The sequence below is a fragment of the Trachinotus anak genome, unplaced genomic scaffold, assembly GCF_046630095.1.
Source record: "Trachinotus anak isolate AG129_WGS33_773 ecotype Australia unplaced genomic scaffold, CSIRO_AGI_Tana_v1 ptg000014l, whole genome shotgun sequence".
NCBI classification, from domain to species: domain Eukaryota; kingdom Metazoa; phylum Chordata; class Actinopteri; order Carangiformes; family Carangidae; genus Trachinotus; species Trachinotus anak.
Genome location: NW_027273865.1, coordinates 4,333,604 through 4,349,351, shown reverse-complemented (window position 1 = coordinate 4,349,351; position 15,748 = coordinate 4,333,604). Strand labels below are relative to the sequence as shown.

General features: G+C 44.2%; 1 protein-coding gene across 1 annotated transcript; it reads left to right on the top strand.

Annotated features, from left to right (window-relative positions):
- Positions 1-7,657: 7,657 nt before the first annotated feature.
- spint2 (serine peptidase inhibitor, Kunitz type, 2) lies at positions 7,658-13,822 on the top strand. The gene is made up of 11 exons (XM_071496801.1): positions 7,658-8,251; positions 9,716-9,886; positions 11,168-11,248; positions 11,457-11,531; positions 11,952-11,975; positions 12,089-12,250; positions 12,328-12,381; positions 12,591-12,758; positions 12,842-12,886; positions 13,195-13,303; positions 13,411-13,822. Exons 1-11 carry the CDS (start codon positions 7,810-7,812, stop codon positions 13,499-13,501), a joined length of 1,422 nt encoding a protein of 473 aa, XP_071352902.1. The 5' UTR covers positions 7,658-7,809; the 3' UTR covers positions 13,502-13,822.
- The last annotated feature ends 1,926 nt before the right edge of the window (positions 13,823-15,748 follow it).

The window sequence follows — 15,748 nt, the reverse complement described above, 5'->3', positions numbered from 1 at the left end:
GCAGCTGCGGCACCGGGTGGTAAACAGGTGAACTGTAGGTGTGACACAAACAGAGACAGCCAGACCTCCACCAAGACCTGGGGCCCGTTTCAAAAAGCAGGGTTAACAAACTCTGAGTTAAAACCTGAACTCTGGGTTAATTAACCCTGAGCTGTCAAACTCAGAGTTTTCGGTTTCAGAACAGGTGATAACAATTAGTTTAATAAACTTTGAGTTAATTTGACCCTGAGTTAAGCTCGTGCACGTGGAGATAAGAAGCCCTCACCAATGGAACACAGATAACATTCTTCACCATGGCGACAAGAGGAAAAAAGTAAAGTAAAAGTATCATCCTACTTCTCCCTAGTAGAGTTAGATATATTAGTGAATGCTTATGCAGAATATGAGCACATATTCCAAAAAAAAAGTGTTACAGTAGTAGCTGCAAAAGAATGCAAGCTTGCACAGCAAAAAATTGCTGACCGAGTGAATGCGTGAGTGTTAATTGGAAAAAAAAAAAGTTTTATCTCGAGTGTTCCACTTACTCAACATATTGGGGAGACCAGGCTTGTTGTCACACGGGTAAGTTGTCACATTGCAATTATCTTCTTCACCAGAGTGGAATACTAGTTTTCTTCCTCTACATGGTCAGGTCTCATGTCCTGTGTGAGAAGAGAACAACACATTGTAAATTGAGATGAGCACCAATTAACCATTTTCCACAACCCAAAGTAAAAAATGTTAAGTTTATATATTTAAAATTAAGCTTCTTTCAGATAAATATCCTAGCAGTGATACATGTGGACTTGTTAGAGAAGAGATTAAGGCATCCTGTCATACCTCAGTCATTGTTCTGTGTTAAGCTAACTTTAAGCTAGAGCAAGCATTAGCAAACATGGTAGTTTGGGGCAACTTGTCTCAGTCATCTGACTACAGACAGACTAACAACTTTCAAAAATGATTTAAATTAACAAAGACAGTCTGCTTATCAGCAGTTGTCATAATGAAATTTTTACTTTATTTATACAGAAAAAAGAGTGGTTTAAAGGAGAGGAGAAAGTGAGAAGACATGGTCAGGAATTACAAAAGAAAAACTGAACATGGCAGTGCAGCGCCTAACGTGATGCTGAGGGCAGTCAGACAGGTGACCCTAGCTAAAAAATCAATCAGGAGTACAGCAAAGGACTTTAATGTCAACTACCATACCTTGGCTCGGTACTGCAAGACATTCACCCCAGCTGAAATACAGAGTCAGACAGCTGTCCCAACTACAGTGGTTGGGTACAAATCACCACGGCAGGTTTTTAGCGCAGAGATGGAACTACAGCTTGAGAAATATATTAAGAGATCATCTGACATCTATTTTGGTTTGTCCCCATCTGAGGTGAGAAAGCTGGCATATGAATTTGCAGTGGCACAGGGCCTGAAATTTCCTCAAGCTTGGTCTGACAAAGAAAAAGCTAGTGCTGAATGGTTTACAGGCTTCCTAAAGCGGCACCCTTCACTCTCTCTCAGAAAACCAGAAGCAACTAGCCTCGCCAGAGCAAGTTCCTTTAACAAGGAGAATGTTAAGTCTTTTTTTGACAATCTGGAGAAAGTGTTAACCAGAGATTCCCTGGGACCAGGAGATATCTGGAACATGGATGAAATTGGCATGACAACGGTACAGAAACCAGACCGATTGGTAGCCAGGCGTGGGTTCAAGCAGGTGGGGTCACTGACATCTGGGGAAAGGGGTACCCTGGTGACCCTTGCCTGCGCAGTCTCAGCCACAGGGAACAGTATCCCCTCCTACTTCATATTTCCTCGGGTGCACTTTCGTGATCACTTCATCAACAATGGGCCACCTGGCAGCAAAGGAGGAGCAAATCCCACAGGGTGGATGAAAGAACCACACTTTGTTGATTTCCTCAAGCATTTTGTGGAACATGCCAAGTGCTCAAAGGAGAAGCCCTGCTTACTCCTTCTGGACAACCACTGCTCACATCTTTCTATTGATGGGCTGAATTTTGCCAAAGAAAATGGCATCATCATGTTGTCCTTCCCACCCCACTGCTCACACAGGCTGCAGCCTTTGGACAGAAGTGTTTATGGGCCACTTAAAAAACGTGAACTCTGTCTCTGATTCCTGGATGAGGAACAACCCAGGTAAAACACTCAGCATCTATGACATCCCTGGGATTATAGCCACTGCTTATCCTCTGGCTGCAACCCCTCTTAATATCCAGGCCGGCTTTCGGGCGACAGGGATTCAGCCTTACAACAAGGATGTGCTCTTGGAGACAGAATTTGCTCCTTCTTTTGTCTCAGATCGCCCTCTACCAAGCCCAAGCACTAACCCAGCCATTCCAGGCTCCGAAACTGAGCCATCTTTTCCAGGCCCCAGCACTAACCCATCCAGCACCAACCCAACCATTTCAGGACCCAGCACTGACCAAGCTGCTCCAGGCCCAAGCAACCAAGCTGCTCCAGGCCCTAGCAAGCCAGCCATCTCCACCAACACATTAACTCCAGAGGATATTAGGCTTTACCCAAAAGCTGGTCCAAGAAAACAAGTTAACCAGCAGAGAAAAAAGAGAAAAACTGCTATTCTCACTGACACACCTGTGAAGGAGGCACTTGAAGCTGAAAGGCAGGCACAAGGAAAAAAAAGACTATTCAAAAAGAAAGGCAAGGCAACCAAATCCAAAATACCAAAGAAGCAAAGCACAGGGAAGAAGCAGAGGGCAGATAAAAAAAGAAAAACTCCAGATGACTCCTCATCAGAAGGAGATGAGAACCTGTGCCTGGTCTGTGTAGAGCCATTTGGAAACAGCCGCCCAGGAGAAACCTGGGTGCAGTGCATAATATGCAAAGGATGGGCCCACAAAGAATGCACCTCTGGCAAATCAGTGTACGTATGTCAGAACTGCGACCTAGATGAGGAGTCTGACTAGTGAGGTCAGGTTTTGTTTGAGATTTTATGACTGGATGTTCCAGGACTGACTAGTGAGGTCAGGTCTTGTTTTAGTTTTTTTAAAAGATCTTCCAGGACTAGTTTAGGAGTTGTTTAATGTTGCATAATTTTTTATGTCAAGGTTTATTCACTTTCAAGTAAAAAAAGTAACAACAATAATTTTGTCCTTGTTTTATTAAGTGCAAAATCCAGTGTGACATCTTACCCCATATAGTGTGACAACTTACCCGTTGGTGGGGCAACTTGTCACATGTTCACAATCTCTATTTGATCGCTTATAACTCTGCACTGACACAAGATATGAATATGACATGAATACAAAATATATACCTGAGACGTTGGTCTTTCATCTAGTACACATTTTTTAAATATATGATGTATTGATTCCAAGAAATATATAAGAGTGTACGGTCTCCCCTACAGGCTCACTTATATGTGTGTTTGTGCATGCAGGTGCAACCCAACAGGTGCAAAACGAACTTTGCAGCAACTAAAGATGAAATAAAAAAATATAGTTCAAACAGGTATGGTATAATTTCATTACAAGCAGTTGTGATGTTGTTTAGCCTCAGTGGCCACATTCAACATATGATATATTTAAGTAGTTAGTTAAATCTTCTAAGCTAAGTTTTAGTTAAAGTGAATTTTTCAGCTGTTCCAACACCGCCAGTATTTAATATTGTCTGTTTAAAAGCAACATCTAAATGCCTTTATACATATAAGTCTCCAAAGTTGTACTTACTGGATATGTTCAAATTTGACTTCCATTATAGTGAACAGAAAAAAGGCTGAGGCCCGCAAAACAGGTAGCAGTCCACCACCACCTCTCACAGAGGCTGAAGAAATTCAGAACAGTGGCCAACCTATTGCTGAGGGCATCTCTGGGGGAAGTTCATCAGATCCAACCACTCCCCAGGACACAAGCAAATACATAAGAGTTAGGTTATTCAAATTAATGGCATATGTACATTCATCCTTTTGCTAGTGTTAGCTCAGTAATGGCCACCTATCCATCTTAGACACAACTTGGCACTCTCATGTTCTTGTAGCAGTAGGCTCCAATTCTTTGTAATTTACTGCTGTTGCTTTTCCAGATTCTTAGTTGTCCTTCAGACATCATAATCTATTGTAAGAACAAAATTCAAATTAGGTGGGGCACTTTTCTGGGTAACCATCAATTGTCTAATGTTCTTCAAATTCTTCCAGTTACTGATAGTATAATCTGTCTGCTGGAGGCTTCTGCCATAACAAACCTCCATTCAGTTGTAAGTACTCTTAATAGTCCACAGGTTTTTCACAATGGGCCCTTAGCAGGCAGTCACCGGTTCAACTCCCGACCGGTCCGACTCTTTCCTGCATGTCATTCCCCTCTCTCTACCTCCTTTCCTGTCAGTCTCCACTAAGCTATAATAAGGGCATAAAAAGCACAAAAAATAATTAAAAAAAAAAAAAAAAAAAGAAACAAATCAACCAATCAGATTTAGAAATGGAACACATGAGGCTGTAAATAAAGAAGACAAAAATGGAAATACAACTGCTGGAGCATCAGTTAAAGGTGGGTGAGGTGCCCACAGGTTGATGATTTTACTTGTTTGAATAACATAAAAAAATATCAACTACTGTACTACTTTTGCACTTGCAGGAAATAAAGAAGACTTCATAAAATTAGAGTCATATTGTCTTTATTTGTCGAGTAACAGAACAGTAATTAGCAGCAGTAGCTGTATTGTGACGTATCTTTCATTTGGAATGCTAAAGGCTGTATTTAGGCATACCTGCACATTATTGCTGTGAAAAGATCTATTCACATATTCTCCTTCATTTACTGACGGAGCTGTGATGGGGATATGCATGCAGTCTATCCATCCAATCACACCTTGAAACCCTAAAATATATCAAATTGATTGATTAGTGCTTTAAGTTTCAAAGCTTCATACTGCATTGATTATTGCTAGACTGATACCTGCTATTCTGTGAAGTTCCTCTTTGAGGAGTCTGGTGGGTTTGTGTCCTGGAAACACTACAAATATGTATATTAAAGTGACGTTTCTCACACCCTGACAAACGGTTGCCTTCGACACATGTTCCGCATCACCAATGTTATATAAAAAGCTGTCACTGGCAAAAAAGTGCAATACAAAGAATTTGCTCTGAACTGAGCACATGTCCACTATGTGTCAGCGGGGTCTCATAATCCTCTCCCGACAGAGATTTCTGCAGAGTATTTGCGCTTTGATATCAATTGGCTCTTCCACAAAAAGGCACACCATGTCTGCCACTGCTTTCAGTCTGCAGGCTTCAGATGAAGAGGAGGAGAAACTCAGGGTTAGTTGAAGAAAACCTGCCAGCGAGTAGGTTAGGTTCATGGAGTATGTTGCCATGGTAACTGACTCAGAGTCAAGTTGAATTGGCTTTGTGAAACCAAAAACCCAGTGTTTTCCTCAACTCTGAGTCAACTAACTCTGAGTTTTCACTAAACCCTGACCACATCCACCAGACTCAAGTGAAAAAAATCCAGATTCACAGTAAATGACTCAGATCTGTACTGAGTTCTTCTCTGAACCACAGTTCTTATGCAAATTGGCTCAGGAGTTTCTACGTAAACAATCAGATGAACAAACAAACAAACAAACAGACAGACAGACAGACAAACAAACAAACAATGTGTTAAACATCTGATGACAATACTTATTACTGTGTTTGTTCACCTGACATGACGTCAGCATGTGACTGAGCAATGATGCTGTCACAATGATGTCATCATTTCTGATTAGCATGAAGGATCTTTACTGGGGTGTGAAAAGACAGGTATGTCACAGAGTTTAAATAAGTCCTGCTGGTCTGTGAAAACCAGCATCCTGACCGGTCTGATTCTCCTCTGAGCCCACGTCACAAATTAAAAAACACCACAGACCCAGGACTAAGAGAGGGGCTGAGGTGTGCCTGTCCCAAAGAAGTCGACTCCATCGGACCTCAATGACTACCGACCAGTTGCCCTCACATCCCATCTGATGAAGGTGCTGGAGAGGCTGGTCTTGACCCACCTGAGGCCGCAGGTGAGGGTGCTGCTAGACCCTCTACAGTTTGCCTATCAGCCCCATTTGGGAGTGGATGATGCCGTCATCTACCTGCTGCAACGAGTTCATATGCACCTGGATGGTGGAGGCAGCACTGTGAGAATCACATTCTTTGATTTCTCCAGTGCTTTTAACACCATCCAGCCGCTGCTGATGAGTGAGAAGCTGCGGGGGATGGGTGTTGACACCTCCATTGTCTCCTGGATTGCTGACTACCTGACGGGCAGGCCACAGTTTGTCTGCCTGGGCAGTGTCCTGTCTGACGCGGTGGTTAGCAATACAGGAGCTCCACAGGGGACTGTGCTGTCCCCTTTCCTCTTCACCTTATACACCACAGACTTTCAATACAACTCCGAGTCATGTCACCTGCAGAAATTTTCTGATGACTCGGCTGTTGTTGGGTGTATAGGTGGGGGAGGGGAGGGGGAGTACAGAGCAGTGGTGGACAACTTTGTGGAGTGGGCTGGACACAACTACCTGAGGCTGAATGTCGGCAAGACCAGAGAGATGGTGATTGACTTCAGGAGAAAGAGGACGGCTTCACAGCCACTGTGCATTCTGGGGGAGGAGGTGGAGGACTACGTACCTGGGCGTCAACATCAACAGCAGATTGGACTGGAAATCCAACACTGACGCTGTGTACAAGAAGGGGATGAGCAGACTCTACTTCCTGAGGAAGCTGAGATCCTTCAACGTGTGCAGCAAGATGTTGGAGATGTTCTACCAGTCTGTTGTTGCCAGTGTACTTTTCTTCGCCGTGGTTTGTTGGGGGAGCAGCATCGGAGCCAGCGACACCAACAGACTCAATAAAATGATCAGGAAGGCTGGCTCTGTTATTGGCTGTAAACAGGACATTGTGGAGGCCGTGGTGGAGGGGAGGACACTGAACAAACTGTTATCCATCATGGATAACCCTGACCACCCTCTCCACCAAACACTGGAAAGACAGCGGAGTTTCTTCTCCAACAGACTGCTACAGCTCCGCTGTCGAAGGGACAGATACAGGAAATCATTCCTGCCACAAGCCATCACCCTATACAATAAATCTGTCTGACAAAGTTAAGGTGCAGTAATAAATAAACAGGATTTATTGTACAGCCTAGCACCAACTAGGCTGTACAATAAATCCTGTTTATTTATTATTTATATACCTCATTACACCCTGCACAGTTGTTTATTATTGTTGTTCATTTGCTATTTATTTCATATCTCTTTAACACCCTGCACAGCTGTAAATACACTCTCAGCCCTCACAGCCCTTATTGTGCCCTTATTGAAATATTGAAATATTGTACATTCTTTTTTGTTACTTTCCGTATCGTATTGTACATATTGTAAGTTATGCTGCTGCTGCAACGCAACAATTTCCCAGTTTGGGATCATTAAAGTACTTTGATTTGATTTGATTTGAATCCCTGATCTGGACTATAAGACTGATCTGGCCACATCATTAGTTTTTTTCTTTTTCTTTTTTTTTTTTTGATTTCCTATATTTATTTATTTAGGTTTTAGGAAACCTTGAGTGTGTGTGTGTGTGTGTGTGTGTGTGTGTGTGTGTGTGTGTGTGTGTGTGTGTGTGTGTGTGTGTGTGTGTGTGTGTGTGTTGTGACGCAGGCAGGGGGCGTGGCGGCACCTGTAGCTCAGGTAATTTTATCTGCGACAACAAAAAGCCACCGAATACGGAAGTGGTACATTGTTCCCGGGGAACAGAGGCGGTTTAACGAGGAAACACAGAGTCCGACACTTGGACTTCATCTAAATCCAGATCCAGCTTCAGATCCACATCAGTGGAGGAACATGAGGAAACACAGGTTCAGACTCAGTCTACTGGCGCTCTGTTTTCTGTTCTGGTCCGGCCTGGCTTTAGACTGTGACTGGGACCAGAGCACTGATCCGGATCAGGGTCTGGACCTGGAGACTGTGGGCGTCAAAGTGCTCCAACTGGACCGGCTGGCGGAGGTGTCGGACCCCGACACGTGCCGGGCGGCGTGCTGCCACCAGCCTGACTGTGACCTAGCCCTGGTGGGTTTCCCGGCGGACGGAGGGCCGCAGTGCCTGTTGGTGAGCTGTGAGAGCCAGGGGCGGGACGTGTGCGTCCTCCAGCCGAGCTCCCAGTTCAAGGTTTACCGCAAGAAGGTAAAGAGGGAGGCCCGCGGGGAGGTGGAGGACGGCGGGGAGAAGCCTCGCATCGTCCCGCTGCTAGGCTCCTGGGAACCACGCACCAACGAGACCAACAACAGTAAGACTGGGACCCGACTCAGTTACCGTTCTTAATCAGGCAGTCTGTACGTTAGCAGGTTTCATTATTGATTATCGGCTGAGTCAGATCATTAGAAATGATCCACACAGTTTCTCTGTCTGAGGACACAGGCTCGGTCTCAAGACTGGATTCTGCAGGGTCCAGAGACCTGACCTGTTAACATCTTTATTACATGCTAGACGTCTTTAACAGTAGCTGTCCTCCAGGCTGGAGAGGTTCAAAATAAAAGCTGAGTCACAGCTGCTTGGGGTGGGGGTGGGGGTGGTGGTGGGTCGTGAGATGAAGATGATGTGACCATCAACACGGGGGGGGGGGGGTCATGGGTCACAAAGAGGGATGAACAGATCAGAAGCAGATTGGTTTGACAACAGCCTCAGTTACTCAGAGGAGGAATGCTGCTGGTCTGGCTCTGCTGTTTTGCCTGCACAGGTGAACAGGAAGGTGACTTGCAGTCCGCTTCCTCCTGACACCTGTGGAATTGAACCACCTTTGGACCCACACATTTTAGACAACAGCTCCCTTACCTGCACAGAGAACCAGGTCCTTATCAGAACCAGGTCCAGGTGGTCTGTCCTTCTCCTGGTCTTAGCTGCTCAGTCGGACCAATCATTGTGAAGGCTTTTAATGTGAAACACCTTAAGGAAGTGCTGAGCTTCACTGCTCACTGATGCGACAGACTAATAATCAATAACTGTTGACATGAAGGACAGTGTACTGTTTGACCCCCACCCCCCCAAGCAGTCATGTGTCCCTCTTCTAAATCATTTCCCAACTTGAACCCACCTGTGTAGGTAGATCCTGAGTCATGACGGAGGGATGATGAACACACCTTTCTCAGGTATCTGCAGAGTCAATCCAGCCTTTTGTTGTGTTCAGGGTTGAGTGTTCAGGTGGGACTGGTCGGTCTGGTTTCTACCTGTGAACATGACACCTGAGAGGAAAACACCTGAGTTAAAACTCAACCTGACTAGTTTACTGTTTAATCCTTCGAGTGAAGTTGTTCCAGCACAGAAACATGTTCAGTGTGTTGACATATTTTAGTTTATTCACTCGGACAAACTTCAAAATAAGGGTCAACACATAAATAAAATGTAGCTAAAGGAAAAAAATTAACAACAAAAAACAAACAAACAAACAAAACCTGGCCCTAAAAACAGAGAGAGTTACTGACGTTTAAATTGTGTGAGTGGATGAATGTAAGTTTAGACTCAGAGACCTTCTGTACGACACTGATGAATGTCTGCTGAAGCTTCAGATCACTTACCTCATTAACGTGCAGAGGTGTTACTAATAAACTGGTCACAGCAGATGTGGGTGTGGTTCACAACACACTGTTAGATTCTTCTAACTGGCCCCTGGTTTCTGTGTCATCACAGACCAGAACCTGAACCTGGTCCAGGATCAGCTGGTGTTAATGTACCTCTTGTCTCTGTCTCTTCTCAGTTCGCTGTCGTCTACCAATGAAGATCGGCTCATGTCGGGCAGCGTTCCCAAAGTTTTACTACGACGTGACCAATCAGAGCTGTCGCAGTTTCATCTACGGCGGCTGTGAGGCTAACGCAAACAACTTTGACTCTCAGGAAGAGTGTGAGGCCACGTGCAGCGGAGTCACAGGTAACACACCTGAGGTAACACACAGCAGTTTGACCTGGTTCTGGAGGAGGTTCAGAGCCAGAACCAGACGGTCTTCTTCTTCTGTGGTTTTGACTGTGGTGTGGTCGATCGTTAAAGCTACAGCAGTTTGTTAATCACATCAGTCCACATCAGTCCACATCAGTCTTTTGTTCTCCAGGTTCTAGTCTTTGTTCTCCAGGTTCTCCAGTCAGTAGGTTGTTTAATAAGATTCTGTAAATGTGGAACAAAACAACAAAGTGTTGACATAAAAATGTTCTTTAGTTCCTTCAGTATTTTTAACATCCAGAACTTTAACTCAGTGAAGCTCTGTCTGAACAGCTTTCACTCACACTGGAGCAACCTGGAGGATCCAAAACCTCGACTCTGGTGGGACTCCAACCCACAACCTTTGAATCACTCATTCCATCTGCACGAGAAGTCCAGTCTGCCACAGAGCCTTGTGCTGTGTGTAGGGCTGCAGGAGGGATTATAGACACACACACACACACACACACACACACAGGCACGATGTGATCTATGTTTACTTTTGTTGAAAAACAAACACATGATGGAAACCAGAGAGACCTCAGTCTTCTTCTTCTATACACAGAGACAGATGATGAAGAAGACAGACAAAGAGAGAAAGACAGGGAGACTGACAGACAGACAGACAGAGACAGGGAGAGACAGACAGAGAGACAGGCAGGGAGACATACAGACAGACAGAGACAGAGAGACAGACAGACAGACACATACAGACAGAGAGACACAGACAGACAGAGAGATGCAGACAGGGAGACAGTCAGACAGAGACACAGACAGACAGACAGACACATACAGACAGAGACAGAAACACACACAGACAGACGGACAGACAGACACATGCAGACAGACAGAGAGAGAGACAGACATTTCTTCGGTGAGGTTCTGAACTGATATAATGTCTGTGCAGGTGTGTTCACGTGTGATTGTTTGTCTTCAGGATCAAAGTTCACAGAACTGGTCTGACCACAGTTACCTGACACACACACACTCACACACACAATATCACACACTCACTCACACACTCCTCCATGAAGTGTCATCACATCCTGTTTGTGTTTCCAGCTGCAGGACGACATCAACACACTGCACACTATACATACTTATAGTTAACATTGTGAGTGTAGGTCTGTTCTGTAATTAACAGTGTGTGTTTTCTGTTGTTCAATATGTTTATTATTATTGAGAAAACAACAGGAGAGAAGATACTGCATTTATACAACCTGTGTGTGTGTTCAGGTTCATTACTTCCTGTTGACTCGACTCCTCCTCCTGACCTTCCTCCTAAAGCTCCTCGAATGGCTCTGTCCTCCAACACAGGTGAACACAGCTGTAGTAGTACTCAAGTACATCACTGTACTTCACTGTACTTCGCTGTACTTTGCTGGATTTAATTTATTATCATTAAACAATTTATCGATCACACAGGTCAATATACCAGTTATTACCTATTCTGAATATGGGCCTTGACGTCACTTTAGCTTCACTTGACCTCATCACTTCTTGTCTCTTGTCCCTGCTGGTCCAGATGTATCTGAAGATGCTGAAGGTCCAGATGTGTCTCAACCTGCTGCTACAGAGTCTGTTCAGCCTCGGGAGACAGGTAACATCACACCTGGACACACCTCCACCAGACTGAAGCATGTAGAGAAGAGTAACTCTGATGAACGCTGATGAACTTTAGACACTCATAATAACTCAGGTATCATCAGTCTGACATCAGCGTCTGAGCTGTGACATCACACAGAGGACAGGACAGAGAGACAGGAGAGGACAGAGAAACAGGAGAGATGAGGACAGAGAGACGGGAGAGGATAGAGAGGCAGGAGAGACAGGAGAGACGAGGACAGAACAATGATAACTTTTCAACAGGAAATAACAGAAGAAGGGAAAAGAATTAACGAATAAGAAGAAATCATCAGGAGAGAGAGCAGAGTAGGAGGAGCCAGGGAGGGAAACAACAAAGAGCTTTACCTGAGGTTAACACACCTGTGTCTCTGTCTGTCTCCTGTGTCTCCCACAGGGATGTCTCCTGAGGAATACGCTGGTAGGTTCCACTTTTCACTAAGTGATCTGAGATTCCAGGTGTTTGTTCAGCAGCTGTGAATCAACTGTCAGGACAAAGGTAACGTACCTGTCTGCTTCCTCTTGTCCAATCAGAGAACTGCAAGGCGGAGCCTCAGGCGGGTCCCTGCAGGGCAGCGTTGAAGCACTGGTACTACAACAGTCAGACAGGTACCTGTCAGTCCTTCATCTTCGGAGGCTGCAGAGGAAACAAAAACAACTACATCAGCAAGAAGAGCTGCGAGGATACATGTACAGGTAAGTAACACACCTGTCTGTGCCTGTACAGAGTCCGGAGTGAAGTACTAACTCCAGGTGTTGTCTCTGTCCCTCAGTGTCAGTCCTGCCATCCTCTAAGAACTCCTCAGCTGATGTTGACGAGTACAAAGGTGAGAAACTGTTCAACACCTGAACACCTGGGGTTCTGATTGGACGAGTCTGAACGCATCATATGACAAACTCCAGTTAATGTCAAAATTAACAATGTCTCTGTCTCTGTCTCTCTCTCTCTCTCTCTCTCTCTCTCTCTCTCTCTCTCTCTCTCTCTCTCTCTCTCTCTCTCTCTCTCTCTCTCTCTCTCTCTCTCTCTCTCTCTCAGATCAGTGTTTGGTGACCCCTGACCCCGGTCCCTGCCGTGCTGCATTCCCAAAGTTCTACTACGACCACAACACAGACACCTGTCAGTCATTCTTGTTTGGTGGTTGCCGTGGAAACCAGAACCGTTACGGCACCGTGGAGGAGTGTATGAGACGCTGCAGCCGACACGGTGAAGACAGCTTCCTACTCAGATTTCCAGCAGCACGTTGACTGTGATGTAACATCTGTCCTGATGTTGTCCATTTCTTCCAGGGTCCTTTGATAGTCATGGGAAAACTCGTAGCCGCTGGACTCCAGGTGAGTTTCAGGTGAACTGATGGATCAGACCTGAGCTCTGTCCTGTCAGATGATTCATCTCTGTTTCAGTCTAAAATATCTGTACAGGACTCCAGTCATTGTGTGTGTGTATTGAAATGCACCTTAAGGCTGTGGTCCCAGGTAACCCTGGTAACACAGGTAACACAGCTGAATTCTCGGCTCAGGTTATATGAAGAAAACAGTGTCTGATGTCCAGGTCTGGGTTTGAAACTAAACCGACCCAGACTTTTCACAATAAGAGCCTCCTGTTTGAAACAGCCCTCTGATCTTCATCTTTTCTCCTCCAGCCTTCTTCCTCTTCATCACTCTGGCAACCATCTCAGCCCTGTTGCTGGGGATGCTCGTCCTTGTCATGATGAAACGTCACCGTCTGTCCCGCCGTCCTTCTTCCATAAGGTAAGGTTGACCTATCAGGGTGTGACACCTGAAGGTAGGACATGAGTGTGGCCCAGTGACGGACTGGTGTGTGAACGCTTCACTGACATTTTCTCTGATGTCTTCAGTGATAAGGAGGAGCTGCTTCCTGATCCAGATGAGCAGTCCTCTGTGGAGTCTCTGACCATCCCAGAGAGTCCCAAACCTGACAAGGCCTGAGACCCTGATTAACCCGGGACCTGCAGAAGAAGGTCTGGGGACGGGTTAGGGGTGGGATGGTTATTACACCACAGAATTGATTTTAGATGTTCTTCCTGTGATTTAATGTTATTTGACTTAACGACAGAGAAATTATCAGATTTAATGACAGCTGAGTGATTAACTCCTCCTCCTCACATTTGTCTGTCGTGCAGCAGGTGGGTTTAACCTGGAGACACCTGACTTCACAGAACTGAGTCTGTCTGAGACATTCATGTGTGTGGGAGTCGTTGTGTGTTTTCAGAGGAGTTAATGTGTTGGATCTATTGTTTTGAAAACACTCTATTGTGTCTGCTGCCCCTGCAGGCTGAGAAACACTGAGTCTCTTGATTCTGCATTAACTGTACTGATCTGTGTGTAATTGTGATGTGAGTGATAATTACAGTAGTGATGGAACAGAAATAAGCAAACAGGTCAGATTATTATTATTTTATTTGATAAGGTTGAAATGTTTTTATTTAGTTATTTCTCTAGTTGAAATCTGAAACACAGTTTTTAATATGTTCTGTGATCCAGTCTGATTCTGATTCATCAGTGATACAGTGAATGATGCTGGGTTTGATTTGTACCTGAGATTAAACTGTCTCACCTGTTCACTCTCACCTTTATCAATAAAGAAAACATTACTGTCTCTAATGCTTTTAACCTTCATCAGTCATTTAACAGCTGAAACCTTCAGACAGAGGAACAGGTCATCAGGTATAATGCTCTCTGATCGAATGGTCGCTATGTTGTCGCTCATAGACCAGTTATCATTTTAATACTCAAATCCCAAATAATCATCAATATGATCAATAATCACAGACTGTTTAAATAACAGCTTTTATTGCGGACACCATCAGGTTTAATTAAAGGTCTGTTGACAGTTTGATGAACTGTAAAAATAAACTAATGTGTCTGTTCTGGATGTGGACATGAGACAGGTTGCCCCATGTCTCTGTATGGTTCCATGTGAAGTTATATTCAGGCTTGGGCACATTTAGAGGGGTAGGTGCTGAAGGGGAAAAAAGATAAATTAAATAAATAAATTAAAGTGACATACTTATTTATTCATTTCAGTGGTGTTCACTTGCAGATAAAGTGATCAGTTTACGCAGAGACAGTGGTCTTTATCATGAGAACAGGCAACAACAGAGAAAACAATGACACGTTGCTTCGGGGCGTTTTCAAATGTAAAGATTGGCTGTGGTCGGTAAAATAATAATTTAATATCAACAAATCGTCACATAAAATTGAAAGAAGCTGGTCTCTATATAAATAAAATAATAATACCAAACTACCCTCCAAACTAGAATGTAGCAACAACCAGTCTCAGTGTTTTCTGTGCACTGAGCTGAAGAGAGCATCATGGTGCTGTTGGTAAATGAGCTAAATCTATTCTGTGCATGATAATTGAGGGTTAATCTCCCAAAAATGTACCAACAGTAGGATATGATGTTTATGCATTACAACTGTGAGCCTCACCAGGCTGTAACTGTCAGTAGCCCAACCTCAAGGGCCCGACCTTATAGCTACTTCTTCTGAAGCCACATTTTAATGGGCTGTTTGTCACGTGACAATGTTTTAATAATATTTAAGGTAAATAGTAGCACTTCTTTTCTCTGTTACAGTAAACAAACCACTTTCATTTCATGTCTCATTATTCTAAAGGAGGCAGAGACACACTGAGCAGAGAGCAGTAAGAGAGTCATTGTGACTGAAAACAGAAACAGCAGCAACAGGAAATGAGACAATATGCTTCCTAAATAGAGTTTCTATCCACAGAAATGCTAGAAGGGTTTTGATTTTGAAATGGTCACAGGATGTGTTTACTTTGTAAAACATAATACAGTAACTGGTAAATAAAGACTGAGGCTGGGGTAAATAAAGAGTTGCCTCTAATAAAGACTGAGCCTGGGGTAAATAACCTGCCTCTAGTAAAGACTGAGGCTGGGGTAAATAACGACCTGCTTCTAATAAAGACTGAGGCGGGGGTAAATAAAGAGTTGCCTCTAATAAAAACTGAGGCGGGGGTAAATAAAGAGCTGCCTGTAATAAATATTGAGGCTGGGGTAAATAATGACCTGCCTCTAATAAAGATTGAGGCTGGGGTAAATAACGATCTGCCTCTAATAAAGACTCAGGCTGAGCTCTGTGTGAGAGATACAGTAAGACAGATATTCCATCTCTTGTAACTTTCTGTCTGAGCGACCATTTTATAAGTGAATA

What these genes read in the sequence shown, in the direction of transcription:
- spint2 (XM_071496801.1), top strand. Translation starts at nt 7,810, where the DNA reads ATGAGGAAACACAGGTTCAGACTCAGTCTACTGGCGCTCTGTTTTCTG. An exon ending in TGATGTTGACGAGTACAAAG is followed by an intron (nt 12,382 to 12,590) that starts GTGAGAAACTGT and finishes TCTCTCTCTCAG; the next exon opens with ATCAGTGTTTGGTGACCCCT. An exon ending in CGCCGTCCTTCTTCCATAAG is followed by an intron (nt 13,304 to 13,410) that starts GTAAGGTTGACC and finishes TGATGTCTTCAG; the next exon opens with TGATAAGGAGGAGCTGCTTC.